This window comes from Copadichromis virginalis, linkage group LG23 (assembly GCF_057382275.1).
Source record: "Copadichromis virginalis isolate Kocher_CV1m ecotype Utaka linkage group LG23, C_Virginalis_male_GT1.1, whole genome shotgun sequence".
NCBI classification, from domain to species: Eukaryota; Metazoa; Chordata; class Actinopteri; order Cichliformes; family Cichlidae; genus Copadichromis; species Copadichromis virginalis.
Window position 1 is genome coordinate 28293430 of NC_140639.1, and position 13200 is coordinate 28306629.

The following is a 13200-nucleotide window of genomic DNA, read 5'->3' on the forward strand; positions in this document are numbered from 1 at the left end:
GACTCCTAGATGATGGAGTGGGTCTGTGTAATCCAGGGGTGGGGAAACTCCAGGACTCAAGGTATCCTGCAGGTTTTAGATGTGTCCTTGATCCTACACAGCTGATTTAAATTGCTAAATTACCTCCTCGACATGTCTTGAAGTTCTTCAGATGCCTGGTAATGAACTAATCATTTTGACCCAGGGTGAGATCTAAACCTGCAGAACACTGGCTTTTGAGTCCTGTAGTTACCTACCCCTGGTGTAATCTTCCAACACATTTTAGACTAAAAAGAAAAGTTAAAAAAAGTTCAACGAGTGAACCCAACTGATAAAATGCCGCCCCCTGATGGTGAAGGTTTTAGTTAGAGTATAACTATAAAAAGTCGCATCAGAGTCTTTAAGTTTTCCAAATGTGTTTGAATGGCAGTGGGAAATGAGTGTGTGGCGACCTCTGGTGGACTTATGAAAGAGGATGTATTACTTTTTATTATACATGTTTATTTGTTTGCTGGCTATAGATTGAAAATGTGTTTTTAAAAGGATTGTAAAACTTTCCATTACCACATTTTAATCAGTTCAGACCCTTTTTGAGGATCCTCAGGCTCAACTCAGAAGGACTGTCAGTGTCTAGCAGAGGCCCATATTCAGTCAGAGTATTGTCATAAAGTGAGCATAAATCAGCCTTTATCAAATCAAATCAAATCACTTTTATTGTCACATCACATGTGCAGGCACACTGGCACAGCACATGCGAGTGAAATTCTTGTGTGCGAGCCCCACAAGCAACAGAGATGTGCAAACACAACAACACAAACGAGCAAAATACAAGAATGGCCAACCTGAAACTAATAAATATATGTACAATATATAATAGTGTATGCATTTCTGGATGTGTATACTAAATATTTTCCTACGTGTGTGTGTGTGTGTGTGTGTGTGTACACATTTTTACAAATTAAATAGTAAAAAAAATAAAATAATAATAATAATAATAAAATATATAAAATATACAGAGTTGAATATGTGCAAAACAAGTGGCATTTATATACAGTGTGGAGTGCATAATGTTAAAGTTCCAGTAGTGAAGCTGAGGTGTCTATGACGTGTTCAGCAGTCTGATGGCCTGATGGAAAAAGCTGTCTCTCAGTCTGCTGGTACGGGACCGGATGCTGCAGAACCTCCTTCCTGATGGAAGCAGTCTGAACAGTTTATGGCTGGGGTGACTGGAGTCCTTGATGATCCTCCCCGCTTTCCTCAGGCAGCGCTTCCTGTAGATGTCTTGGAGGGAGGGAAGCTCACCTCCAATTATCCGTTCAGAGCACCGCACTATTCGCTGGAGAGCTTTGCAGTTGTAGGCGGTGCTGTTGCCATACCAGGTGGTGATGCATCCAGTGAGGATGCTCTCAATGGCACAGTGATAGAAGGTCCTGAGGATGCGGGGGCTCATGCCGAATCTTTTCAGTCTCCTGAGAAAGAAGAGGCGCTGCTGCGCCTTCTTCACTGTTTTGTTTGTGTGTACTGACCACGTAAGATCCTCAGCCAGATGTACTCCAAGGAACCGGAAGCTGCTCACTCTCTCCACAGCAGCGCCGTTGATGGTGATGGGGGTGTGTACTTCTCTGCACCTCCGGAAGTCCACTATCAACTCCTTTGTCTTTGCGACGTTGAGGGTGAGATGGTTGTCTTGACACCAGTGGGTCAGGGCGCTGACCTCCTCCCTGTAAGCCGTCTCATCACCGTTGGTGATAAGACCCACCACTGTAGTGTCGTCCGCAAACTTCACAATGATGTTGGAGTTGTTAGTGGCTGTGCAGTCGTAGGTGTAGAGTGAGTACAGGAGAGGGCTCAGTACACACCCCTGTGGAGCACCAGTGTTCAGTGTGATGGGGGATGAGGTGATGCTGCCCAGTCTGACCACCTGGCGTCTGTCAGACAGGAAACTAAGGATCCAGCTGCAGAGGGAGCTGCTCAGTCCTAGATCCTGCAGTTTCCTGTCCAGCTTCGAGGGAACGATGGTATTGAATGCTGAGCTGTAATCTACAAACAGCATTCTCACATACGTGTCTCTCTTCTCCAGGTGTGACAGGGCAGTGTGTAGTGTCAGGGCTATGGCATCATCAGTGGACCTGTTGTGGCGGTATGCAAACTGTAGAGGGTTATTAGGCTGTAAATACTGTTTCTCTGTTACATTTACCTTTTGGCGACAGCACAAACAAGAAGAATGAAGATAAGGAAAGAGCAAACAGAAAGAGGTAAGAATGGACACAAAGTTAAAGTAGCTTGCAGCTTCTGTTTCGCTCACATTCACTGATGATGATTTCATGTTATAAATAGAACATATTCATTAATTAGCAACTACAATAGGTCATCCAAATAGTTAGGCTGCTTTCAAAGTTAACATTAAAATGTGAACCCAGTTGAACTGTGGCTTATAAAGGTGAGAAGGACTGGATATGTTTGCAAGCATTATTAATTGCATGTCTCGATCCTAGAACCACCCTGAATTTATTACTTAACTCCATAATTAAGAGTACTTCTTCCACTACATTACTCTACCATTACTGGAGGGTTTCTGGGGGGAAAAGTGAGGAAGCTGGACTACTGGGATGTTTTCCACACAGGCTTTTATTGTCTGCTACTGCTTTCCTGAGGGTAACAGCTGATGTGCTGGGTGGGATGCACTTTAAAACACAGGAAAATATCAGAGTCGTAAGAACAATTTCCCAACATGTTTGTATGGCATGAAAATGCAGAGTAAATCACTTCATTGAAACACAAGTTCAATCTCTTACTTTGACATAAGAAATTTATTGTTTTGACAAGTTAAAATAAAATTAATCACTTGTCACACACCATTTGCACTGCACCTGAGACCAGATTGCTCTCTCATGGCAGTAAATGTGTTGGACATTAGAGCAATGTGTAAACACTTAGAATGGACCCATGAGTTGATGTTTGGGGTTTAAAAAGCTCAAATTAAAAGGATGCATACAGATAAAAGGTGTCAAACAGAAAGAGGCACTTTAGTGTTTGCAGTAATGCTAACACCATATTTCATTACATCTAAAGTTTCAGCAATGTAAATAATAAATAGAAATCACATATAAACAGTATAAACATATGTACACAGATAACCACATTCTTTAAAACCATCAATGTGCAACCAGAGGCTTTTTTAAACACATGATACAAATTCATATGATTATCTAAGCTAAAGATTTTTATTAAAGCAAACTATCCATTATTAGACACACACACACACACACGACCCTGAACTGGATAAGTTGAAGAGAAAAGATGGATGGATGGAACAGCTGTGTGTGTGGTGTCCCTCCATCCGTGTAACCCATGTAAATCCGAAGCAGCGTAACATTCATAAATACGTAATATAAATTATTAAAAACGTATCATGGGTCAGATTTTTGACATTTTACATTAATCATCTGTAAGTCTTTCTGGAAGATTGAGCGTGGAGACATCGGCACAGTATCTCTAGTGTATGAAAAATTTACAGGCAGCTTTTTGTATTATTAATGAGTTCAAACAGTCACAGTTGGTGTGTGGGTGACACTGAAATTAAAGCATATTTTGACAGTGCATTCCAGGTAGCATCAGTGCGATGAAGCATTTTGCACCACTAACAGTCGCCTTCAGTGTAGCACCAGACACTAAAATCCCTTTTTGGTACAATACTGAAATAACAAAAATAAAGCTAAGGATTTTTTTTTTTAATTTCCTATATCTCATAATAGAAATGAAAGGACATTTCAGGCTGTGTTTTGCTAACCCTCTACTGCAGGGGTGTCAAACAAGCCACAACAGGCCAGGACAAGAATCAGCTCACTTGAAGGTTTTCTAAAGTGTGAACGCTGCAGACAAGACAATAATTAGTCACATTTCTCAGTATGTTAATGCCAGGCTGATGAAAGAGGCAGCCTACTGCACAGAGGAGGGAAATGCATTCGAACTTTGATGTATTTTTCACTCAAATGTACAGTTTTAGCTTTTCTAATATCTTAGCTCTGGCTCAGGTGAACGTCTTGGAGAATATACTTCTTCATACTTGAAGAAGGAAAAACCTTATAATGCAGTGAAACCTGCTAAAGTAGTGGTACCAGATGTCCCTCCTTAACTGGGACTGCATCACATCTTTATTCTTTCTCCTCCGTCCCACATCTCGAGACAGTGGTTTCGAAGTCATACAGTTTAACTTTTTTTTAACATGATGATACTATCTCTGAGAAAATGAAGCATATACTCTGTGTTCTGTCAAAACTACAGTGTTTATCATAATTTATTCAAAACAAAAAGAGGAGAAATAACCAAAATTAATTTTGGGATCTGCTCACTCTAAGCAGAACTGTATGTGAACTACAGTACAAAGAGCTTGACACCCCTGTTGTAATGTACCCAACTCCTTCATCTGTCACTCACTAACACTGCTTTTAGTTTGTCTCCTCAAATCTTTAACTCCCATTTTCACTTCAAGTTTCGAAACATCACAGATGCTTCTGGAGGTCACACTGCTGCTAACCTCTTCTTACATGTATCCCCCGTGTTCAGGCTTCTTTCATGAGTCCAATTACAATTAAAACTAAACCTGTCCCAAGTTACTATGGTAAACAGGGCTCTTCTACTCTACATGAGCACTCAAAGGGTTTTAAACATGTCTCATTCATACCACTTATTTCTACCCAAATGCTTTCTGTCTAACATTCACGCACACTCACTCTGAACACATTGGATAGCACAGCAAGCTTCATTGTCTTGCCCAATAAGAATTAGACTTGCAGACTGGAGCAGGCAGGGATGAAACTACCAACTTCCAGCTAGTAGATGATCTGCTCTACCCCCTGTGATACAGCCACATCTTAAGTGCTCCATGAGGGTAAAAAAGTTGTTGCATAGCGAAGAAGTCAGCTGCCATGAATAAGATGTGCTAAAAGTCCAGCAGGAAACATTCAAATGCCAGTACTGCTGGATTTCTGACTCAAAGACAGACACTTGTGGAAGCATAAGCGTGAGCATCATAATGTCCGCTCAACAAGACCTGAGCTAAGAAACACCTAAACTCATAACTTATGGTCCAAAATATCATAGAAAGAAATAGAAAGGAACAATAATAAGTTTGTTTAGTGACACAGTAAATTTCAAGTATGCAGTAACGTTTGTGTTCCCTTCTCGAACAGTGTGCACTTTGTAACTATCTCATAAGTCATTTTTGTGCAAAAGTCACTGTCAAAGGGGACGATCCTCTGGTCCTCAGCTTTAGTCCTCTGGATGTTCCTCCAGTCCGGGTGTCCCTTCTTCAGACGTGTCTGTTAAATGAGGAAAAAGGTTTCACCACAATGATTCCTCTGACACACTGCTTTTAGCTATCTGTGGGTGCAGCTTCGTGCTTTACAACATATCCTACACAAATATGTGAACCACGTTGTGTTCTTGTGAGGGACCACTGAATCACTTTGAGCCAGCAGAAGGAAGCTACCTAACTGCGGGTAAAATCAGTGCATCAGTTTGGTAGGCTTAATGTGCAGTCACAAGCATAACAACCGCCACATATTCACAAATGAAGCATGTCCGTCATTCTTGGACAAAGCAAGCGCTACAAATGGACAGTGACCCTGGAGTCTTTATGAAGGTCAGCAAACTTCTTCTTAACAAAGAACTCAGATTTGACTGTCGATTCTGTATTTGTAATTTATAGGACTCAACATCCTCATTACCGGTTTCTGTTGTCTCATTCTGCTGACCGTTAAAAAATGCATTGAACACACAAATTATGCTCAGTTTTGACTAAATAATTCAGGAAAAAAGTAAACAACCAAACATTTTATTTGAGACTTTCTCCAATCCCCACTGGGTCAAGTACATACGCACATTCATTATTTTTTCCCAAGTGGTGCTAAAGTTACTAGACTGTCGATTAACATCTCCCAAAGCCTCCACCTAAACTTTTTTGAAAATCTACCAGTTCTGCCAAGGAGAGCTGTCACATATTAGACAGAATTATACCACATCTGCATCTAAACCAGCATCTGGCCGATATGCAACATGCTAAAACACATTTACCCAAATATAAGTAACCACAGAGGAACATGGTGTCTGATCCTAGTGCTCAGGAAAACTTCAGATTGTACTCACCAGTTCCATTGGTGTCTTTAGGAAGCAAACTCTCCTTCTCTGTAGGAAAATAACAGAAGTGTATGTCATGACCATCCTGGCTCATCTGTTGAGTTGTTGGCTACTGCAACACCTAATTAAGTGGCTACTGATCTACTTAATAAAGTGGCCAGTGGTATATCTACCAAAGTGGCCAGATATGTACCTAATAAAGCATCACAGGTTTGTCCGATAAGTTTAGGTCATATTTAAAAAGACGAGACTTTAAAATTAAAATAAATAAATTCATTTCTATGTAAAATTGTTAAGTACAATGAATATTAAAAACAATATTCATTGTAAATCAACACACTTTTGAAATAGCTACCTTAATAAATGCAACATAGGATCCAAACACATCTTCACTTTTGTTACACCCAACTGAAAAAACCTGGAAAATAACGAGCATGAAAGCTGAGACACTACAGTTTACTCACCTGGTTCATTGCTGAGAGCTCTGAGCTCTGCAGGTGTTTGGGCTGGTCCGGATTCATGTGGGGAGTCTGAACGTTGTGCCATTTCTGTGAAATGAATAAAAAGATGACTGAAATGATTAAAAACAGTCAGAATCACAACACATGTTCTCACAAATTCTGCTCCTGGTTGATAAAATATTTCAGGAAAAAAACAAACAAACATTTTAGTTTACATTTTCTCTAATCCACACAGGATCAAATATATAAATGTGCATTCACTTTTTAAATAAGTGAGGCTAAAGTTGCTACACTGTCCATTAGTCTCTCATTAATGATTGTGACTGACTACGACTGGCAGTTTCTCTTTGCAGCATAAAGAGCATGTTTTGGACAGCACTCGTTGGACTGACCAATATTCAGGACAGTGGGAAACTTTCCCAAAGCCTCGACCTCAACTTTATCGAAAATATACCAGTTCTGCCACGAAGAGCGGTCACATATTAGACAGAATTACACCACAACCTTGGCGATGACTACCAAAAGCATCTGGCTGAGGTGCCACATGCTAAAAGACATTTACCCAAATATCAGTGGGTGTATGTGTGCTGCTGATCCTGAGTGGATTAGAGAAAATCCTAAAGAAATTCAAACGTGTGCACATGATTCTTGTTTTTAAAGTCATTAAAGACGTCTGCTGTACAATCATTCCACCCAGGAGAAAAGAGTCATTAACCCTGTAAGACCGTCATATCATATTTGATACATGAAGTTTTGAGAGTTTTGGAGATCTCCAGTGTGGGTTTTTCCTGAACAAACTGAATAAACTGCCCTAAAATTATTTGTCATAAGTTTCAATACACACTTATGAAACACAAAGACGTGTGCGTTAACTCACTGAAAAACCTGGAAAATAACGAGTATGAAAGCTGAGACACTACAGTTTACTCACCTGGTTCATTGCTGAGAGCTCTGAGCTCTGTTTCTTGGGCTGGTTCATTTATGATCTCTGAACTACTTTGTTGTACTCCTGTCAAATGACAAAAAAGATGATTGAAATGATTAAAAACAGTCAGAATCACAGCACATGTTCTGCTGACTGCTTTTAAGTATCTGTGGGTGCAGCTTCGTGCTTCACAACATGTCCTACATAAACATGTGAGTCATGTTGTGTTCCTGTGAAGGACCATTGAATCACTTTCACCAAGCAGGAGGACTCCTAACTCCTCCTCCTCTAAGCACTACAAATGGACAATGGCCCTAGAGTCTTTATAAAGGTCAACAGACTTTTTGACCTTTAAGAAAAAGAAGGCAGAAAGAAATCTGTTGATTATGTATTTGTGATTTATGTTTTACTCACCATTATTTCTGGTTTGTGGGGAATTCTGCTCCTTATATTCCACTGTTAGAAACAGCGAGAGCACAATGCTTAATGTTCACTCCTTATAAAATACTTCAAAAACAAACAAGTTTTTCATTCATTTTGACTACTCCATACAGGCTCAAATATACACAAATGCTCACTGAAATCTTGAATAAATGGGGCTTCTCATTAGTGATCATGACTGACTACGACTGGCAGTTTCTCTTTGCTTTAATGTTTAGGTTTTCATATGTATATATGTGGTTATGTGAAACATACATCTTTATGGGATTTCAAAAGTGTGACTTTGTGTTACTAACAAATACATTCTGGAAATATTTTTAAGGCTGGAAAGCTGAAGGCACAAGTTGCCAAATGCAGGCATTAACAGACCTTATGCTTGTTTGCATTTTGCCAAATTTGCACTATTAAAAGTCAAATAGTGACAGCAACTACATGATTATATTAACAATGAACCTACAGATTTGACTTGATGACTGGTACAGAGGAAATTGTAAAGAGAAGGTGACCTCAACAGATTCTGGTGAACTCTGAAACTGTTCTCGTTATGAGGAATGAATCATGAGTCACAGGTTTTTCACACTCTCTGTAGTGCAGGTTTGTCTCGTTTGCTTCTTTAATACAACAGGATATTTTTATGGAGTCAAAGATAAAGTCAGTCAAGATAAAAGCTGAAAATTCATTTTCCTCTTGTTTCAGCTTTTGAAAATATTTGCTGCATTTCTATTACATGACATGAGCACGTGACAATTTTATAACCTCTTACAGAGCAAAGATTCAATCTAAGAATTTAAGAAAAAAGAAGTGAAACATTAATCTGTAATGCATTTAATCACTAGTAAAGCTTCAGTTATTTGTATCACCAGCTGATTCAGGAATATTACTTTTAGACTCTTTGTATTGTTGCTGCAGGAGTTTACTTATGCATTAGCTCTATAAAAATCACTGGCTGCAGTTTAAAAGACATTAGAAATAAAATCTGACATTTCTGAAATAAAGAAGCACACATGGACAGAGAAACTGTAGCTGACTGTCTATATATTGTTTCCATAGTTCAAAAGTCAACTTACTTAGAAGCCTTTCATCCTTTTTAGGAATCAAAACCAAAAAGCAATAACTGGCATTTTCTCTTTAGAGTCAGTGTTACACAGACAGACCACATCAATAAGCGCCTTGAGGCGACTTATGTTGTGATTTGGCGCTATATAAATAAAATTGAATTGAATTGAATCAATGGAGTTAATAAGTTACATTTCATTCCAGAAGTTTGAGAACTCCTGTTGGTGAAGCAGGCAAAACACTGACTGGACTGCAGATAACAAACTATGTATAACAGATTAAATAAAGTAGAAAAAAATAAAGTATAAGCCAATATGTCAGAATAAAACAGCTCATACATGCAAAAACTGCACAAAGGAATGAAGCTCAACAGAAAATAATCACATTAAATAAAAGATTAAACTAAAGGATCTCAAGAAGTTGAAACCTGAACATTAAAAAGTAAAACTATGAAAGAAAACTGTGAAATGTAATAAAATCATGATCATGCTTTGTGGAGTCTTACCTTCATTTAAAGTTTTGCTTCCACATCTGCGCCAGCGCCTGATGAGTAACACAACTACCACAATAATCACAATCACAATCACGATCCCTACAATCACTCCTATGATCACACCCGACCAAATACCTACAAGGAAATGAAAGAAAGAGTGAATAAAACTACAAATGTTTACAGGAATGATACACCCTAATCTTTAAATGAAAAATTTCAAAACAACTATAATCAATCTGTTACTATCAATAAATATGAAGATGTGTGTTGGTGTGATGACTCACTGTTTGTGAATGGGATGACATCATCACTGCGTTCACTGCTGACTGGGTTTTCCAGCTGACAGCTGATTGGTTTTCCAACCATCTCTGGATCATCCTAGAATTTAAAAGAAGATAAAGAAGCTCATAAATAAAAACACATTTGTTGTATTTTACACAGATTCGAGACATGTTTGCGTTTGTAGAGAATCAACAGATTAACATCAACAGCACCAGAGACCGATTCAAAGATGCCAAAATACACCCTGATAAAGTTTAACTCCATTTACAGAAAATCCAAAATAAAAGTATGTAAGTAACCATATGAAATAGTTATAAACTATAGTAAACTGTTTTATTAATGCAATAAAAAATAGACTTGGGTCAGATCCACTATATAGTTTGTTGCTGTCTGGCTAACTAATATCACAGGTCCATCAGTTTTTGACTTCCTGACTGTCACACTGTGTTTTAGGTAGAAAACTGTCCATAAAATAAAATAAAATAAAATAAGCAACTGACTTATGTGAACAAGTAGATCCTGTCTGTACCTTTTCTTTTTCAAGACTTCTGCTTGACTCGTCTATCTTCTCGTCATCGACCATCCACGAATAGGTGACTGGTTCAGCAACTGTGACGTTGGCTTCACAGGTGAAAGTGCACCTGGTCTCCTCAGAGTTGCACTGTGTGGAGACTGCTGGTTTGGGGACAGCAGCTGATAGAAAAAGGGAGCAAACAAACAAGCTCTTTATTTAAAATCATGTGAAAAACAAATGATGCAAAGCAAACTTCAGTCCAAATTCCTCCACTTACAGATAACTGTGATTTCAGTCGGGCTCATGACTTTGTTGTTGATCTCTGCTGTGTAGATGCCGCTGTCCTTTACAGTCAGGTTTGAGAGGGTCAGCGCTCCAGTGTTAAAATCAAGCTTACACCGATCTAAAAGCATGATGGTTACACAATTTCTCACAGTGTAAGGGCATGTTAAGATATACATAAAGAAAACAAATATTCATATCATGTTATTATATTTGATGGGATAATGTTTTATTTGTACCTTTCTTACTTATTTATAAATGTCACTAAAACTTTCGCATTTGCTTCAGTTAGTTAACATATTAATTAAACACATGAATAACAGGAATAAATTGACAGAATTCCTTATGTCATTAATCTTAATCTGAAAAAATACTGGCGTCTGCCACGATTACCTCTTAACCTCCCTATGTGTCTTTCTTCTTGAATAATCACATTCACGAGAGTTTCAGAAAACCTGACCTCTGACCTTGAATTCAGAGAAGCTGAGATTGGAACTCGTCATACACCTATGATATCAATGTGAAAGTCCTAAATCACTTTGTTCTCGAGTTATTGCATTCACAAACTTAGGTAACCACATGGCCTGCCCACCCACCTGGCAGGGGGATGACAACATCCCATCAGCCTTTTATAGCTCAGGGGTAAAATTGAATGACAAAACTAAACAAAGAACACTTTAAGTTATGCTTTTGGTTTTTGCTCCTTTTCTTCTTTAAATTTGTTTAAATCTTTTCCTTTCAATGTACCAAAAACACTGAATGAGGGTGAAACAGAAGATTTTTTTTTAAAGTGGCAGCATGACAGCATCAGTGTACAATCATCATTTAAAAATTGCATTTTGTTTTTATCCGGATTATCTTTGCGTAATATTAAATCTGACACCTGTGACAAAAACTAAGAGATCAGGAAGGTGGCAAATACTTTTTCATAGCTCTACATGATCTGTATCTATCTTCTGGTAAGTCTTGAGTGAGTGTACCTTTGAACTCCCGGTACATGAATGTTTCCTTTCCATACCACTCCACAGCAATGTCTGGGCCGTGTTTCCAGGTGATGCTGGTGATGGTACCAGACACTGTGCCTGGTTTTAGGAGAGCTTCACCCCCCAGTTTCTCATAGGTGACTGCAAAATGAAACCAAGATCAACTTGATTTCTCAAATTTAATTGTATGAATGAAAAAAACTTTTCATGTTACAATTTTTAATCTTGTAAATGTTTTATTCAAATACAAGTTTCCCTCTGTGTGCTGCACTTGATGTTTGCCTTTAAGCATCATCAACAAAACTTTTGATTAAAAGTTAAACATTAAAACATTTATGAAATTGACATAACAATCGATGAAGTTATGAAATTAACCACCAGTGTGAGCTACTTTTTAGAGATTTTATAGTGCTGTTGTTTTGCAGTATTTTGCATTCATTGGCTTAAATGTGACTTGGAAATGGCCGCTCTGACGGCGGGGAGGGGAGGCTGAGGGGAAAATGGTAAGCAAAAAAGAAATGGCTGCCATACACCTCTTACAAAAAAATCACTGTTACTTATATGCATGTAAAACCTTGAAATATGAGATTATAGGTTATATTTGTATAAAATACACGCCTTCAATGGGAGGCTATATTTAAAGTATAACATGCCTTTAGAAAACTTTAGAGACAACTTACCTGAGGCGGCTCCAATCGCGAGAGAGATCAGAATCCAGAGCCTCGACAGAAACATCTTCTTAAAAGAGTAAAAACCGACCCGGACAACAACAGAGAAGGTTGATAATACAAGTAACAATACCAGGATACGTGAGCTGCCGATAAAAAATAACTAAGCTGAAGGGAAATGAGAAGCGGAGAAAAACTAATCACTACGTATTAACTGCGCCACTGGCAGCGAGTGAACGCAAACTGAAAGTGAAAGTTTCACGTACAGCCGTGACGTAAGCAAAGGGACATTCCCTTCTTCCTTATAGGGAACCTCCCTTTACTCCCTTTACTAACCTCCTGAATGAGAGTCCAGATTTCACTGACAGTTCCGAACCACATTTACCAGGGTGGGTCTTGTGTGTTTGTTATGGGGACATAGAACAAAAACAGTGGGCAATATTTAATTGTTTAATTTATTAAGTGAATTTATTTGGAGCATAAGCAAAATTAATTAAACGTTTAACAGTATAAAATACAGATAAATTTCATATAAACCTTTAAACAAATTTTGCTCTTTGTACAGTTACATTTCTCTTTTCTGTGTCCAATATACTTTTCTAGTTATGTAGGTCTGTCCAACGCAAGGTAATGCTTAAGTCTTTTGAAGCTCCATTTTTCATATAAAAACTTGTAACAGCACGCAGCCCATTGTTTTCTGCACTGGACTGATTTGTCATTAAAAACTCAAATACTTAATATTTAACTGAATGATAATATTTAAATAAGCCAGCTTAGCCATCCACAGCAGTAACATAGCAATGGAAAAGGCTATCATCCACTTGCAGTGAAATAGTGCACATGAAGTGTTTCTTCTTTTTAAGCCTCCAGAAACATCTCACTAACATATCAGTGCATCACAGACCGCATTTTGTACCATTAACATGTTCAAACAGTCACCATATGTGTCCCAGTGACCAGTGAAATGTTGGTGTCAGT

The 13200-nt window shown here is 38.3% G+C and overlaps 1 protein-coding gene across 2 annotated transcripts; it reads right to left on the bottom strand.

Annotated features, from left to right (window-relative positions):
* Positions 1 to 2770: 2770 nt before the first annotated feature.
* Positions 2771 to 12455, bottom strand: LOC146681078 (uncharacterized). Of its 2 annotated transcripts, XM_085447370.1 has the most exons (11): positions 12235 to 12455; positions 11552 to 11695; positions 10567 to 10692; positions 10305 to 10468; positions 9778 to 9871; positions 9506 to 9628; positions 7918 to 7959; positions 7510 to 7587; positions 6582 to 6665; positions 6127 to 6165; positions 2771 to 5300 (listed from the first exon to the last, which is right to left on the bottom strand). In XM_085447370.1, the coding sequence occupies exons 1-11, from the start codon at positions 12287 to 12289 to the stop codon at positions 5251 to 5253; spliced, it is 999 nt and encodes a 332-aa protein (XP_085303496.1). In that variant the 5' UTR covers positions 12290 to 12455; the 3' UTR covers positions 2771 to 5250. The 2 variants fall into 2 exon arrangements, with proteins under 2 accessions (XP_085303496.1, XP_085303497.1); XM_085447371.1 differs by lacking the exon at positions 11552 to 11695.
* Between the last annotated feature and the right edge of the window lie 745 nt (positions 12456 to 13200).